At 46.0% G+C, this 13,643-nt stretch overlaps 1 protein-coding gene across 3 annotated transcripts in view; it reads left to right on the top strand.

Annotated features, from left to right (window-relative positions):
* The window catches only part of NKAIN4 (sodium/potassium transporting ATPase interacting 4), a 51,085-nt gene that overhangs the window by 27,403 nt on the left and 10,039 nt on the right, over positions 1–13,643 (top strand). For all 3 annotated transcript variants that reach the window (XR_002465169.4, XM_021527252.4, XM_021527254.4), the window contains exon 4: positions 5,407–5,604. Coding sequence is in view for 2 of the 3 variants with exons in the window: in XM_021527252.4 (XP_021382927.1) it covers positions 5,407–5,604 (198 nt within the window). In the remaining variant the exon portion in view is untranslated. The remainder of the gene's footprint in view (positions 1–5,406; positions 5,605–13,643) is intronic.

The following is a 13,643-nucleotide window of genomic DNA, read 5'->3' on the forward strand; positions in this document are numbered from 1 at the left end:
ACAGAATCCAGGGATCCCACAGTCCCGTGTCAGCCCATGAGTGATCTGGCAAAGGAGTTGAGACAATCTCTCAGTTATGAGCTTTAGGTCATCAGTAGAATAGGGCTGGTAGGTGCAGTTTGGCTGTTGGCTTTCCCTTACCAAGGAATTGTTCTCTGCTGTGTCTTCCCTCCACTTCTCACCCTCTTTCCTCCTGTCTTTCACATTTCTTGAAGTGCTCCTGTATCTTCCAGGTTATTCCAGCATGTCCATTCCATATCTCCTGGCCCTGGAATTGCTGAGGATACTGTTCTGGTCAGCCCAGCTCAGGGGAATTATAACTAATTACTAACCAGTTACCAATCACTAGTTGTGCTGAATTTTTTATTCAAAGGAAAATTCTGCTGATCGCTGAATCTATTCCCTACTTCTTGGAAGAGCTAAACTGACTTGATTTCTGTCTTTCTATCCTGCCAGGGTTTTTATCTTGGAATATTTTCTTAGCAGGAGTAAGAGTGTGAAGTATGGCCCAGCAGAACTTCCTTGGGTGGCCAGACCCAGGTGGATCAGCACAAGTGTCTGGGGAAGCACTTTCCTTGCTGCTGGAATGCCCAGGCACATAGCTCATGCCAGCTTCCCTGGAAGTGCTCTGTCAGTGAGCAGGAGAGTGCTGGAGCAGCCTGGATTTGCAGAGCTGCTTCTCAGCACTGGCAGGAGGTGGTGATGTGCTCGGAGCAGCTTCTGGCAGCCTTGCCCTGCTGACTTGCTCTGCTCCTGAGCACACTTGCAGCTCCAGGTGCTGTGCCACTGCTCCGTGGTGGGGCTCACAGCCCAATTTCCAGGTTGCTGTTGTTCCTCCTGTCCCATCTCCCTCTTTTCCCCACATCCATCTGGCCATTTGGGTAGTGAATTGCTGGGAGTTGCTCTGCAGTTTGCAGGCTGTGTTTGCAATAATATGTTAAGCTTCTCACTGTCTACTCGAGCGTGAAACGCATCCCTCCTGCAACCCCTCAGTCTGAGTTAATTATTAAAATCCTGCTGTTAAGACATATGAGCATATGTCTGTCCAGCTGCCATGCTGACTGACTCTTCATCATGTACTTGCAAAATATTCAGAGAGGTTTGAGGAACTGGTGTCCTGTATTTCAATGTATTCCTTTGTCTTTTCCCTTTGGAATTATCCTTCTTGAATGGTGATTTTCTATTATTTTTTTTATCCTTCCTTTATATTCTCTCTTGTCTATGCACTGCTTTGATCTGAATCCAGAGCTGTGGTGGTCTAAAGCTCCTCTTGAAATGGAAGCAGCCCTTGTGAGACAAACAGGGTTATTTGTATTTCAGAGAATCTGGGTGGCATCTTGGGATGACTTTGTACCTGGTTAAAATACCAGGAGGATGGATAAATGCATGTGTATGTAAAACTGTCCCTCAACTCCTTCTAAATTTAGAACTTGGAAGCCTGAGATTTGGCTTTTAAATGTTGTGGCATTGTCAACAAACCCACTGAGAGACACTGGGAGTGTTTCTCTGTGTCTCAAGGTGATGCAGGACTGAAAGATGAACATGATATTTCCTATTTTAATAAGAAATGTTTCCATCTAAAAAGATTCAAAATGATTCTGCTGTCAAGCTCTGGTGGCTCCCAAATGAGGTTCAGTTTGTTCCAGAGCTGTCCTAGTGTGGTTTTGCCTGATAATTAAGGAAATTTGGGGGAGGCAATTCAGAAGGCTGTTTAAAACAAGAAATAAAACCACCTCTGATAGTGTCCCTTAGAAAATAATTTCAGAGCAGCTTTCAGGAAGCTATTTTAGCAAAAGAGCACAGCTGGCTCCGTGGGTGTTGGAGGTAGGTGTGAGTTTCCCATGGGTCACACTGGGGAAAAGAGGCTCAGGGAAATGTGGGTGCTGCAGGTTCAGTGCTCTTGTCTTCCCTCTCACCCTGGTGCTGATGGGTGGCAGCCAGGTGCTGCAGCAGCTCAGAGTGAGATGTGATGTTTTTTGGCTGGCCTTCAAAGTGCTCCAAGAAGGAGCTTGGGTGGCTGCTGGCTGGTGTTCCCCTCCAGGCTGGGGGTGAAAGAGGCACTGATAGCCCTGGCACACACGGATCCCTCTCCCTGCAGCAGGGCTGGCTCACTGCTGGGGCTGAGTAACATCTCCCAACCCACATTCCACTTCTGGGAGCATTTCAGTGTGTTTAGATTTCAAATGCATCACAGAAAGCTTTTGGGAAACAGCTGTTCCCTAAACCTTCTTAAAACTGTCTCTTTTCTCCCGATTTTTGTGTGCTGTTCTGTTCATGGTCTCGCTTCTCTCCAACTGCATTCTCACACAAACGAAGCTGGCAAACCACAGGAGACATCCTGGAGTTGTTTTTGTGGTCTCCCAGCAAGCTCTGAGCAACAAAGGGATTTTCTTGAGTGCCCTTTTTATTGTGCCCCATCACACAGGTATCCCCCGAGGGCACCCAGCCAGGGACACAGGCAAAGGAACTGCTCTGCTTTGCATCTTGAGACCCTCTCGTGCTGCCCTTGCTCCAGACAGGGGCTGGTTCAGGAAGGTGGCTGTGAACACAGAGACATTCCCTGATCCCAATGTGCAATCAGTATTCACTTTACATCTGTGAGATGGATGGCTCACGAGTCTGAGGCATTGTGGTGCTTTTAGAATCCAAATGTGCTCAGTTTTGCCAATCTGCTCTTCACTGATGTAGAAATTTTTAATTTTTTTCCCCTTCTTTATTTTTTTCTTTTGTTCAGAGCTGGAGTGTGATAGCTGGTTAGTGAGAGCTGGTTAGGACCTCTGTTCCTCCACCTGCCCACCTCCAGCTACACTTGTTCTGCTTTTTTAGGCTGAATTTACAAGCAAGTTCAGCTTCTTTTTCTTCTTTACTGCAAGTACAGCAAAGTTAAGCCAGAGCCAAATCTCCGAAGGCTGACAAAAGGGAGATTCTAGAAGGAAAGCAGCCTGTTTCTTCCTCTGCCAAACACACACTGATGCCTCTGTAAGGAGCAGAAAGGACACTGAGGGCTCTGTCTGCATCAGTGAGGCAGAAGGTTTGGGGAGGCACCATCTGTGAGCTGGGAGAGGGAAGCCCTGGGGACTGAGGTTGAGAGCAGATCCTGTGGTGCCCTGGGGAACAGCTTTGGTTCAGTGCTAATGGGGGGAGCCCCAGGCAAAGAAACAGGAATTCACTTGGGAGTTTTCTTGGTTGTTTCTGTTTGTTTGTGGGGGTTTGTTTTGTTTTTTGAGAAAGATGTTTTCTTCTTTTCCCAACCAAAGCAGCGAGTGCCTTGTGGGAGAGAGGAGAGCCCAGCCTGGAGGCCTGGCTTTGGCTGGGGAAAATCCATCAGCCTCATAATACACAAACTTGGGGGAAGAAGACCAAGCTTTGCAGAAAAGCTGTGATTTGGTGACTTCCTGAGCTATGTGTGGGCCACTGAAGGGTGAAGCCTAGGAGAGGGCTGATCTCCCAACTCTTCATGGAGTTTTTTCCCCGTTGTCTTTGCTGCCCCGGTGCCATGCTCCATCTCCTGCACAGCACATGCCATCTGCTGTGGTGATTATGTCAGGAGCTTGGCAGCTGTCTTCTCACCTCATTGTCCCCATTTCTCAGCACGTGCTTCCTGCAGCAGATTGGAATAAGGGCTCTGCAGGCTGCTTTGGGGTGTCTGTGCTGGACAGAGGGTCCCCACACAAGGTGCAGGCAGGGCAGCTGGGCACTGTTCACTGGTGCTCTGGCTGGCATTCAGGTTCCTGCCCCTGTGACTCGAGTTTGGCCCTGGACATGCTTTTCAGTGTCTGTTTTCTATCTGCAGGACTGCCTGGCTTGGCTCCTGTGTTGGCTGTGGAGACAGGCCCTCTCTGGAGGGTAATTTGGAGCAGGGGCTTGGATAAGCTGCTCCGAATCTGTTTTTCCTTTTGACTCGACGGGGAGCTGACACAAAGGAGCTGCCATGTGAGGTTTTCCATGTTGGGAAGTGTGAATACCCCAAGCTCCGACTGCTGCTGTTCTGGGAGCCATGGCTTTTCTCCCAGGACTGTGTGGGACCCTGGCACGAGCAATGTGAAATAGTTTATGGATAGGTGCTAAAACCTTTAGTAATGGGTGGGTGACGTGTGGATATCCAGCATTCATCCCTCTCTGTAGAGATACAGGTTCTCTGCCTTTAAATTTTTTAATCTATTCTTCAGAATAAAACTTCCAACCCCTTTCCTTGTTTTATGGTCAAAGGGAATTGTTGATTCTGCATCAAAGTGACCTGAGAGGCTTTCAGGGGCAGCCAGCACTTGGCACTCATCCATGAAGGGTTGCAGCTGTTCAGCCAGTCCTGAGTTTGTCTTTTACCTTTGCCATGTCCTGCAAGCTCAAAATCCCAAAGCTCTTCTGAGTATTCCTACAAATACTAAGCTTTTCTCAAGTGTGAGGAAAGTATGGTAGTTTTTAAATAAGTACCTGGCTGCACACCAAAGCCCTGCACTCCTTGTGTGGCATTTCACTCTGTAACCCCCTCAAGTGGTTTAAAGTATTTACCTAGGAAAGGAAAGGGAGCAAAACACAAACACTTTTGAGGTAAAGTTGATAAGAAATTGCAGGGGAGGCGTTTGGAAGAAGCTGCAGTCAGCACTGTGAGGTCACCTGGGCTTGGCTTGGCTGGGGCTGACAGGAGATGCAGAAGCACCAGATATGAAGAGTGTGGAGGGAGATCAGGTAAAATTGGTGCAAGATCTTGTCAGACCTGCTAAAAGCTAGGAACAGAGGAAGATCTGTTGGGTTTTGAAACTCTCTTTGGGGTTATGAAGTTCATATTTTCCAGGTGCTTGTGTTGATTCCCATGCTGGGAAGAGCCTGGCAGGACACTTAGTGCTGCCTTGTTTACCTTTTTCCTCTGGAGTTACAGGGTTCATCTCCCAAACCCAACACTTGAGAGTTCTTTTCTGGGTGAAAAAACCACTAGCAAAATGTTCTTGGGTCTGCAGCCTGCACCCAAATTGTGCTGCTAGAGGATGGTGGAATAGATTTGTTGCAGGGCTGCCTCAGGAGTGGTTCTCATCACAGCAGCCTGCCTGGGATGTATATTTACATTAGGTAATAGGAAGAAATTCTTCCCTGTGAGGCTGGGGAGGCCCTGGCACAGATTGTCCAGAGAAGCTGTAGCTGCTCCATGCCTGGAAGTGTTCAAGGCCAGGCTGGATGGGGCTTGGAGCAACCTGGGATAGTGGAAGGTTTTTTAAGGTCCCTTCCAAACCAAACCATTCCATGATTCTAGGAAGGTATATCAAGCCAATGTGCTTTGATCTGTGCTAGCATTTTTGGGGAGTGGGGATCTCAGAAACTAAGTTTTCCATTGATTTAACAGAAAACTCCATCTGACAGCATGCCTGCCACTCTCAGAGTAAACAGAGCTCTCTTGGCAACTCTTCCCTTTAGGACAGCGAGCTCCTGACATTCAACATCTCCCGGCACCAATCCTGGTGGAGTGAAAATGGCCCTGGCTGTGTAAGGAAGGAGGCTTCAATGTCTGGCATCAAGGGGCTGGATAACCATTCCTACATCTCTGTCATCGGCTGTGCCCTGGAGTACCGCTACATCGAGGTCATGCACAGCTCCTTCCAGATCCTCATCGCGGTGAGTGCCTCCTGAGGGAGCAGCTCCTCACGAGATGCTGCTTTGGTTTTGTTCTTTTCCAGACACACAGGCTGGCCTGTGTTTTCCACCACTTTTTGTATTGCCTGATTGCAAAAGCCTCTCTAAATGCCTTTTGTTGGATTGTTCTCCTGCTCTCTCTTACGAAAATACTGCTTGAAACAGTTGGAAATGGGTATCAGCAGCCTGATGCTTGAAGTATCTGTGCAACCATGCAGCAACAAAGGGTTCTGAATCCCTGTTGGGGTGTGAAAATTCACGTTTTGACAAGGACAGAGACCCGTCTGGAGGAGGGTCAAAAGGAAAGGTTTTGACAGGACAAGAGGAAATGGTGTAATATTACACTGGGAAGGTTTAGTTTGGATACTGGGGACAATTTCAGCACAGAAAGGGTTGTAAAGTACTGGAACCAGCTGCTAGGGAAGTGGTGGAGCCACCATACCTGGAAGTGTTCAAAAAATGTGTGGATATAGAACTTGAGGACATGGTTTAATGATGAACGTGGTGGTGATGCTGGATTGATGATTGACTTGGTCTTAAAAGGTTTCTTCCAACCTTAATTCCATATTTCTATGGAGAATTGCTTCTACTCCCCATGGCTCAGTGATGGGTGGTGGAGCACATACCTACACCTTTGTTGTGAACAATCTCCAGAAAATGAAATCACCTTTTAGGAGGCAGTAAGCAGCATGTTTTCCTTCTGCTGATATCCAAGATATATTCCCTAAATGTTTTCATCCACTCTTTCCTCATCACAGTCTTCCTCAGGCTTTTTAAAGTACTCTGCAAAAATGCACCGTCCTTAACGTTTGCTGTTAGTTGTTTCTCACTTTTCTGTGAAATTAACTGAAACAAAATATCCACTGTGCCACTCACTTAGGTGCTGCTCCTGCATTTTGTAGCCCACGGCTCTAACCTGCTTTGTGTTGTTGCTTTGGGGTTAATGGCTTTAGTTACAAACGTGTACTGGGAAGCCATTCGCATTTTGGCTTTCAGTTTTGGCTTAAAAAAGAAAGGCGACTCACTCTGTTTAAATGCTGAAGGATAGCAGAGATTTTTCAAGTTTCTGGAGTGCCAAGTACTTCTCTGCACGTTTTTGGTACAGCTTTCCACTGTCCTGATCCTGCATTTCCTATTAGCTGGGCTGGTCTGTGTGACCCAGTGAACTGCAGGGAGGGAGGAGGGCTCAGGCCCCTTTCTTGCCATGTCACAGAGAAGAGGCAGAGGCAGAAGCTCTTGTTTCCTGACTTGGATGAGCCCCCTGGAACGTGTGCTGGCTGCTGATATTCCCTCAGTTCTCCTTCAGGCCAAATGATCTGCATGAACCTGTCTGAGAGCTGCTGCCATGCCTGTGTGTGAAAAGGCAAACCTGTGTGTCCAGGAGAATACAGCCTGCTGTCTTTCAGAGAGGGCTTTTAGGTGGAACAGGATTGGTGAAACAAGGGCAGACTTTGCAGTCATAACATCCCCTTTTAAAGCAGAGAGATTTCTCACTCTTAGCATTGTTCCTGAACTCCTGAGCTGGTACAGCCCCTGTGCCCTGGGCCAAAGGTTGAGCCAACAAATGGTACTGAGTTTTTTTGGAGTAGATCTTGTTTTTTTGGCAGCTCACTGACTTAGGCACGTGGCCCTGGGCTAAGTGATCACTCTGATATATAGAACTCTGTCTCTGGCAGTGGCTTTTCCTTTGCTTCTTCCCAAAGGCACATGACAATATTCTCTGTGCATCTGCAAAACATCACTAAGGGCCAGATGGGGAGACAGGAGGGAAATATAAGACAAAATAGGATTTAGGGAAATACTTTCTGTCTCTCTCTTTCTCCCTGAGATTTAAGGTGCAATAAATTTTTGAGTCCTAAACCCTGGAAATGGGGTTAAAATACTCGTAGGCAAGAAACCCATATGGGTTGAGCTATGCAGTGAACTAAATTTCTACTTGTCCTGTAATAAAAGGAGAGTATTGAAGCCCGAGGTCTGTAACTGCTGCTGGTTCTGAAATGCTCATGTAATTTTGTCATGTAGTGGAAGGAATGGAGCTTTCCCCCTCTTCTTTGAGGTCAGGCAAAAAGCAAGTCTTTCTCCCTCAGACCTTGCCTGAAAGCAGTCAGCCAATTCTCTCCCTTTTTTATTCTCTGAGGGTCAAACTCTTTGATCCCTGCCAGTATCTTTTTCTGTTCTCTTTATCTCACTTTGAGGCAGGTTTTATTACGGGCAGCTGTCCCCAGAGTGCTGGCAGGTACAGTGCTGCAGACTGGCAGGGACACAGATCAATAGCACAAAAACACAAGCAGCAATGTGAAGGCTCAGGGGATGCAGCAAGAGACATGACCTCCTTCCCTCCTTGTCTGAGACCAGAATAGGCAGTTCCCTTTTAGGAAAGGCAACAGACAGGCAAAATTTTGCTTTCAGTAGTTTGGTTTTGCTTTGTCTAATGTTTTTGAGAAGTTGTGGGGTGGGATGGGGGGTGTGTTCTGCTTGGTTTGGTTTTCACCCCAGATACAGCACTGTGAAATCCACACTGCTGGAATATGCAGTGCCCAACTGTGAACACTTGATTTTTTTTTTTTTCTGGAAGTTCCAAGTCCTTGAGACTACTGAGAGACTGTACTGCAGTGCTGTGTACCTGGGACAAGACTGAATTCAGTCTTACATGCCAATGGAGAGGGAAAAGCAAACCTGGACCCATCTGGTGAGCACAGTGTTGGCTGTCAGCTTGACTCCTGCTGATTATATCATCCTGCTCCTGGGCATACATTTGAGGATACATAAGGTCTCAGTCTGCTTTTGCTCAGAGCTTGTCTGCACTCCTTGAAGGCAAAAGCAATTCCTTTAATCTGGAATGCAGTCAAACTTGGGCGTATTAGTCACCACACATGATACAAGTTGCTGTAGGGCCCAGTATGAAAATCTTTCTCAATGCTTTAGCACAAAACATGGAAGTTAAAGGAGGTAAAAGCTCATTGGGGCAACATTTAAAAGTCTGTCCTGGCATAGATATGAACTGTAAAGATAATCCCACCAACCCAGGTAGGAAATGCAGCAGCAACTTTGTCAAGATAAGAATCTGCTTTGCTTTTCCTTAGCAAGGATTCATCTTGCATGTCCCCAGCTCGCCAGCCAGCAGGGAGAGGAGTGATTCCCAGTTCTGAAATACCTGGCATAGCTCTGGGCTCTCCATATGGTACTTCTGGGAGTGGGGAGGCTTGGGCTTTTCCTGAGGCTCCACTGAATGGGGTAGAAATTGGAAATGTCTTCCCAGGCGCCAGAACTCGCTGCCTGCCTGTCTGTTGTTTTCACTCAGACTGACAGGTTGGAAGGTTCCCAGGGAGGCAGCAAGGCAAGCCTTGACAGCAGATGTTATGTGAGAACCAGCGTGCAAGAGATGCCTTGCTCTTGGCAGAAGGTAGATTTTCAGTGGTTGTAATTGCATCCAAAGAGTAAAGAGGTCAAGGAATTAAAGGATTTTGATTGCTTTTCTTTGGCTGTCTGGTCACAATAGCTCTTTCACAAGCTGGATTTTTGCTTTCTCATAGAGGACTTCCCTTCATTTCCCCCTCTTCCACTGATGTCAGTGTGCACCTTTCATTAGCTCTGATTAGAAGTGAAACCTAGAATGCATCTGCCTAGAATGCATCTGAAAGAAGAGTCTTTCTGTGGTGGAAAAAGCAGTGGCAAGTTTGTCTATTGAGAGAAGAGTTTCACTAGGACAGGGGTAGACTAAAGCCAAGATCTTACACAAGTAAGTGTAACACCTCCTAAAATTTGCCTTCCCATCCTTTGTGCATTTTGCACACTTGCAGCCAGCTGGTCCCTTTCTCCAGGTTTTTCTCTGATTTACTCTTTCTGGCTCCAGCGCCTTCATTCAATGCTGCTGTTTGATGAACAGTTTTCAACTCTCTATTAAAAAGTTCACTTCGGAGGACTGAGGGGCAGGGGGATGCTCAGACATATGTTCCCCCCATTCCCTTGGGGCACACTTGTCTCCTCCTGTCCTTCCCACTCTGTTTGCCTGCGGAGTGCTTGGGGCACCCCAGCTCCATCCTCTCCTGTGGGGCAGCGTGTGCGTTCCCAGGCTGACAGAACACACCTGCCCTCAACATGTGTTCCTAATAAAAAGCTTAACCAGATCCTTCTGCAGCTTGGAGAAGCTGGTACTGCACATGCAGAACAAGCAGAGAAACAGCAGCAGGGGCTAAAGCCCTAGAACATTCTTTGGGGAATTAGAGCAGTGGCTTAGTGTCATTTTACATCGCTGACGTTTTCCCTCCTCTTCCACCTCCCCGATGTAATTTGCAAAGATCCAGGAATTGTTGGTATTTCCCTGGGATACAGAGCTTAAACTCCTCCTTTGTATTGAAATCAGCAGCCAGGATAGCACTTAGAGCAAGGGTGAAATTATTCCAAATTGTTGGCTTCTGTGAAGTTTCCTGTTGTGTGTTAATTGCTGATAAACTGGGTGATGTTTGGGGGTTTGACACATCTTTATCAAACATGCAGTCAGAAGAGAATTTCAGGTGTTTCTTGGGGACTGCTCATTCCACACTCCAGCAGATTATTCCAGGGGAAAGACTGGATAATCAGAGCAGCATTTCTCCTCCTTAGCTGTATTTCATTCATATTTATTCTGAAGGTGAGACACAGGGATTCTTGTGAATTCAGTTAATCCTTGAGATTATTTAATTTGAGGTTATTTAATTATAGATGAATCCTTTAGAGTATTTAATTACAGTTTAGGTCAGCATATAAAAAAACAGAATTCATATTTATGTTGTACATCTCTTCCCCCCTTGCCACTGAGACTTTCCTGTTCTGGCCAGATCACAAGACAAAGCTTCTTTGAATAAGAAGTTCCACTCAATAAACAAGTTTATTTTTATTGCTGAAATGCATCTAAAGAAGGAAAGGATTATAAAGTTAATAAAAAGTAAATTTTAAACACTAAGCAGATGATTTTGAAACAAAGCCAGGAGATGGAAGGAATCAAAAAAGAAAACCCTCCACTGCAGTGAAGCTGGGATTAGAGATTTAGGGAAGTTCACTTAATTCACTAGCTTTTGATTGGTTGGTTTGTTTTTCTGAATGCAAAAAAAGTCACCTTAGTCATAAAGTGAAAAATGTATGGGGTGAGCAGAATGATGGTTGAGGGTTATGGAGCATTAATTTCTGTGCAAAGCAAACTTCCCAAGTCAATCACATTGCTTGGTGCTTCTGAACCGTGAAAAATGTCCCGAGCTTTATCAGGTTTGCTGTGACAGTACAGCTGATAATCGTTCCTGACTCTGCTCATAAACTGGGCAGGTAAATCATTTTCATTGGTAATTCTATCCAGGGTCTCCTGACACAGGTACCACATAAGATTTGTGTCAGCGTGTTATAGAGTATAATAACAGCGAGTGGATTTAGGGCTGGCACTTTGCATGGCTCTTCACCCAAAGTTCCTACTCTGAAAGGTGATGGGAAATGTGGGGAGGGAGAAAACAGTCCTGGAGTTCCCTTGGAATCAGGGTGTGTATTCAGGGTGTATCAGTTTCTCAAGGTTGGGATTGAAGGCACTTGAGACTGTGTTTCATGTTTGGACTCAGGTGTTTATTATTTCTTACCTGTGTTACAGTCTCACTACCGTGAGTTCAGCAGCTTTTTCATTAGCAAGAATGGCTAACTGACTCTTGTTACAAGGTCTTTTTAAGACTAAACTATCCAATTAAGAAATGACACCTAGATTATTTTCCCTTTTAACCCAATAACTGATCCCTTGAAGTCTACAATGCGGACCTTTCTGTCCAATCACAAAACATCACCCAAACCTATGAAAAAGAAGGAAGAAGCTAAAGAAGAACAACCTGCCTCCACCCTAAAACCACCATCTTGCTTCATATTTATTTCTATATTCTAAAACCCCAAACTCTTAAGTTTTCCACCCTGTGATATTACATACTTCTAACCAACTACACACCCATAATCCCAGTGCTATTAATCAACTTTAAAAGCATGTTCCACGACCGCAGGTCAAATACAGTGTTCTCTTGTGGATCTGTGCCTTTTAGCTTTTAAAATTCTCAGCATCCAGGATTCCAACAAGGGTGCATCTTTCCTGCCTGGATATTTGTGTAAATTGTGTTATTTGACCTGATGTAAGAGGCTGGATCTTGTAACTGTAAAAATGCCAGAGCAAGCACAGAGGATGTGTGTGAGCACACTCCCACTTTGTTACTTGGGTTCCAGTGCCTTTATGCTGGAGATCAGGGTGTGCAGAAGGCTGGTTGCACCTCTCCTGGAGTGCTGGGATGTGCAGGACGCACTGCTGTTTTTCCAAGAGCATCTCTTCAGATCCTGCATCCCCGGGGCTTCAGCACCACGGCCAGAGCCCGGAGCCGGAGCCCTGCGATCCCTGGGCCCGGCAAAGCTGCCCAAGGCCATCGAGCTCCCCCAGCACTGCCAGGCCCACCACTGAACCTGGCCCCAGGTGCCACATCTACTTGTCTTTTAAATGCCTCCAGGGATGGTGACTCCACTACTGCCCTGGGCAGCCTCTGCCAGGGCTGGATAACTCTTTTAATGATGAAATATTCCCCAATATCCAATCCAAACCTCCCCTGGCACAACTTGAGGCCATTTCCTATTTTCTGCTTGTTTCTTGGGAGAAGAAAACCTTTACCTGGCTACAACCTCTTTCTAGGGAGTCACAGGGAGCATTAAAGTCCTTCCTCAGCCTCTTCTCCTGAGCGCTCTCAGCCATTCCTCATCAAATTTTTGCCCCAGAGCCCTGCCCAGCTTCGTTGCCCTGACCTGCCCAAAAACTGCCACAAACTTCAGGGAAAAAAAAAACAATTTCCAGGGTTTATGGTACTGCAGTACGAGCCATAGGAGAGAGGAAAAATCTATGATATTCTGTTTGGTTTTGATTTGTCTGCCTTAAACAGTGATAGCTCCATTCTGACACAATTCTAAAAGGCAGCAGCTACAATGAGATTGGCCATTACATGTGGCCAGAGGATTTATGTTTCTCTGTAGCACACAGGAGCTTATCCTGAAGCAGCCTTGGTTTCAGAAATGCCCAGCAGAGGAATGAGGGAGTCCCCAGAGCTGCCCTTCCTCCACTGAGCTTCTGGGATGTGCTCCCATAAGGCTCACCCAAGAGGAAAGGAGTAAGCTGTCTTCTCTTTCAGATGACTGTAGAAAAATCTTCAAAGGAAAAACAGGGTTTAGTGATGCTACAAAAACATTCAATTTCCTCCCAACAAGGCATGTTTTGCCAGGGAGAGCTGGAGGAACCACAAATACTGTAAAACTCCCCAGCAGAAATCTCATTATCTTGCCTTTTGTTTTCGGGTGTGATGTATTTTTCTGTCATATTAGAAATGAATGGACTCTACTTTTCAAGCCCTCCCATGCATCATTCTGTCTCCACTTGGAGTGAGTCACTGTGTGTTACAGGCTGACTCTTGTTCCCAGGAATTGAGTTCACAGTGGAAAACAATTATGCCTCACAATAACTTTACTAATGCAGTTACTGTCAACCAAGATCTCGCTAAGTGGGGTGTTATGTAAAGATGTGAAATGAAGGATGGAGAGGATATTTGATTAACAGGAAGAAGGCAAAGCAAAATAAGACCCTGCTGCATCTGGAATGCTTAACTCCCATAGTAGCAGGAGTTTGTTTCTGTGTTTAGACTGAGGAACACCTTGATAGTGAGCCTGATAGTGAGCTGTTGTAAAGCAGCTCTGATACTTTAGAGTTTCTAGAAACTACCAAGTTACTAAAGATTTTGGTGTCTGAACATGTCTGCCAGTACAGCACCATCCTTATGGTTAACTAATTTTCTATTTCATCTGCATAAAAACTACTCACCTCTAATTGGTAATTTACCCCATATGACAGGAATGCTGAGCTGACGAGTTCTTCTCATTCAAGCTCTATTGTTGTCTGTCCCACAAGGCCCTCTCCTGTATCCCCATCACTTCTTACAGAGACTTAACTTAGCACAGGAGCTTCAGTTTCAACAAAGCCAACCCATGTTCTT

This window comes from Lonchura striata, chromosome 20, assembly GCF_050655825.1.
Source record: "Lonchura striata isolate lonStrDom1 chromosome 20, ASM5065582v1, whole genome shotgun sequence".
NCBI classification, from domain to species: domain Eukaryota; kingdom Metazoa; phylum Chordata; class Aves; order Passeriformes; family Estrildidae; genus Lonchura; species Lonchura striata.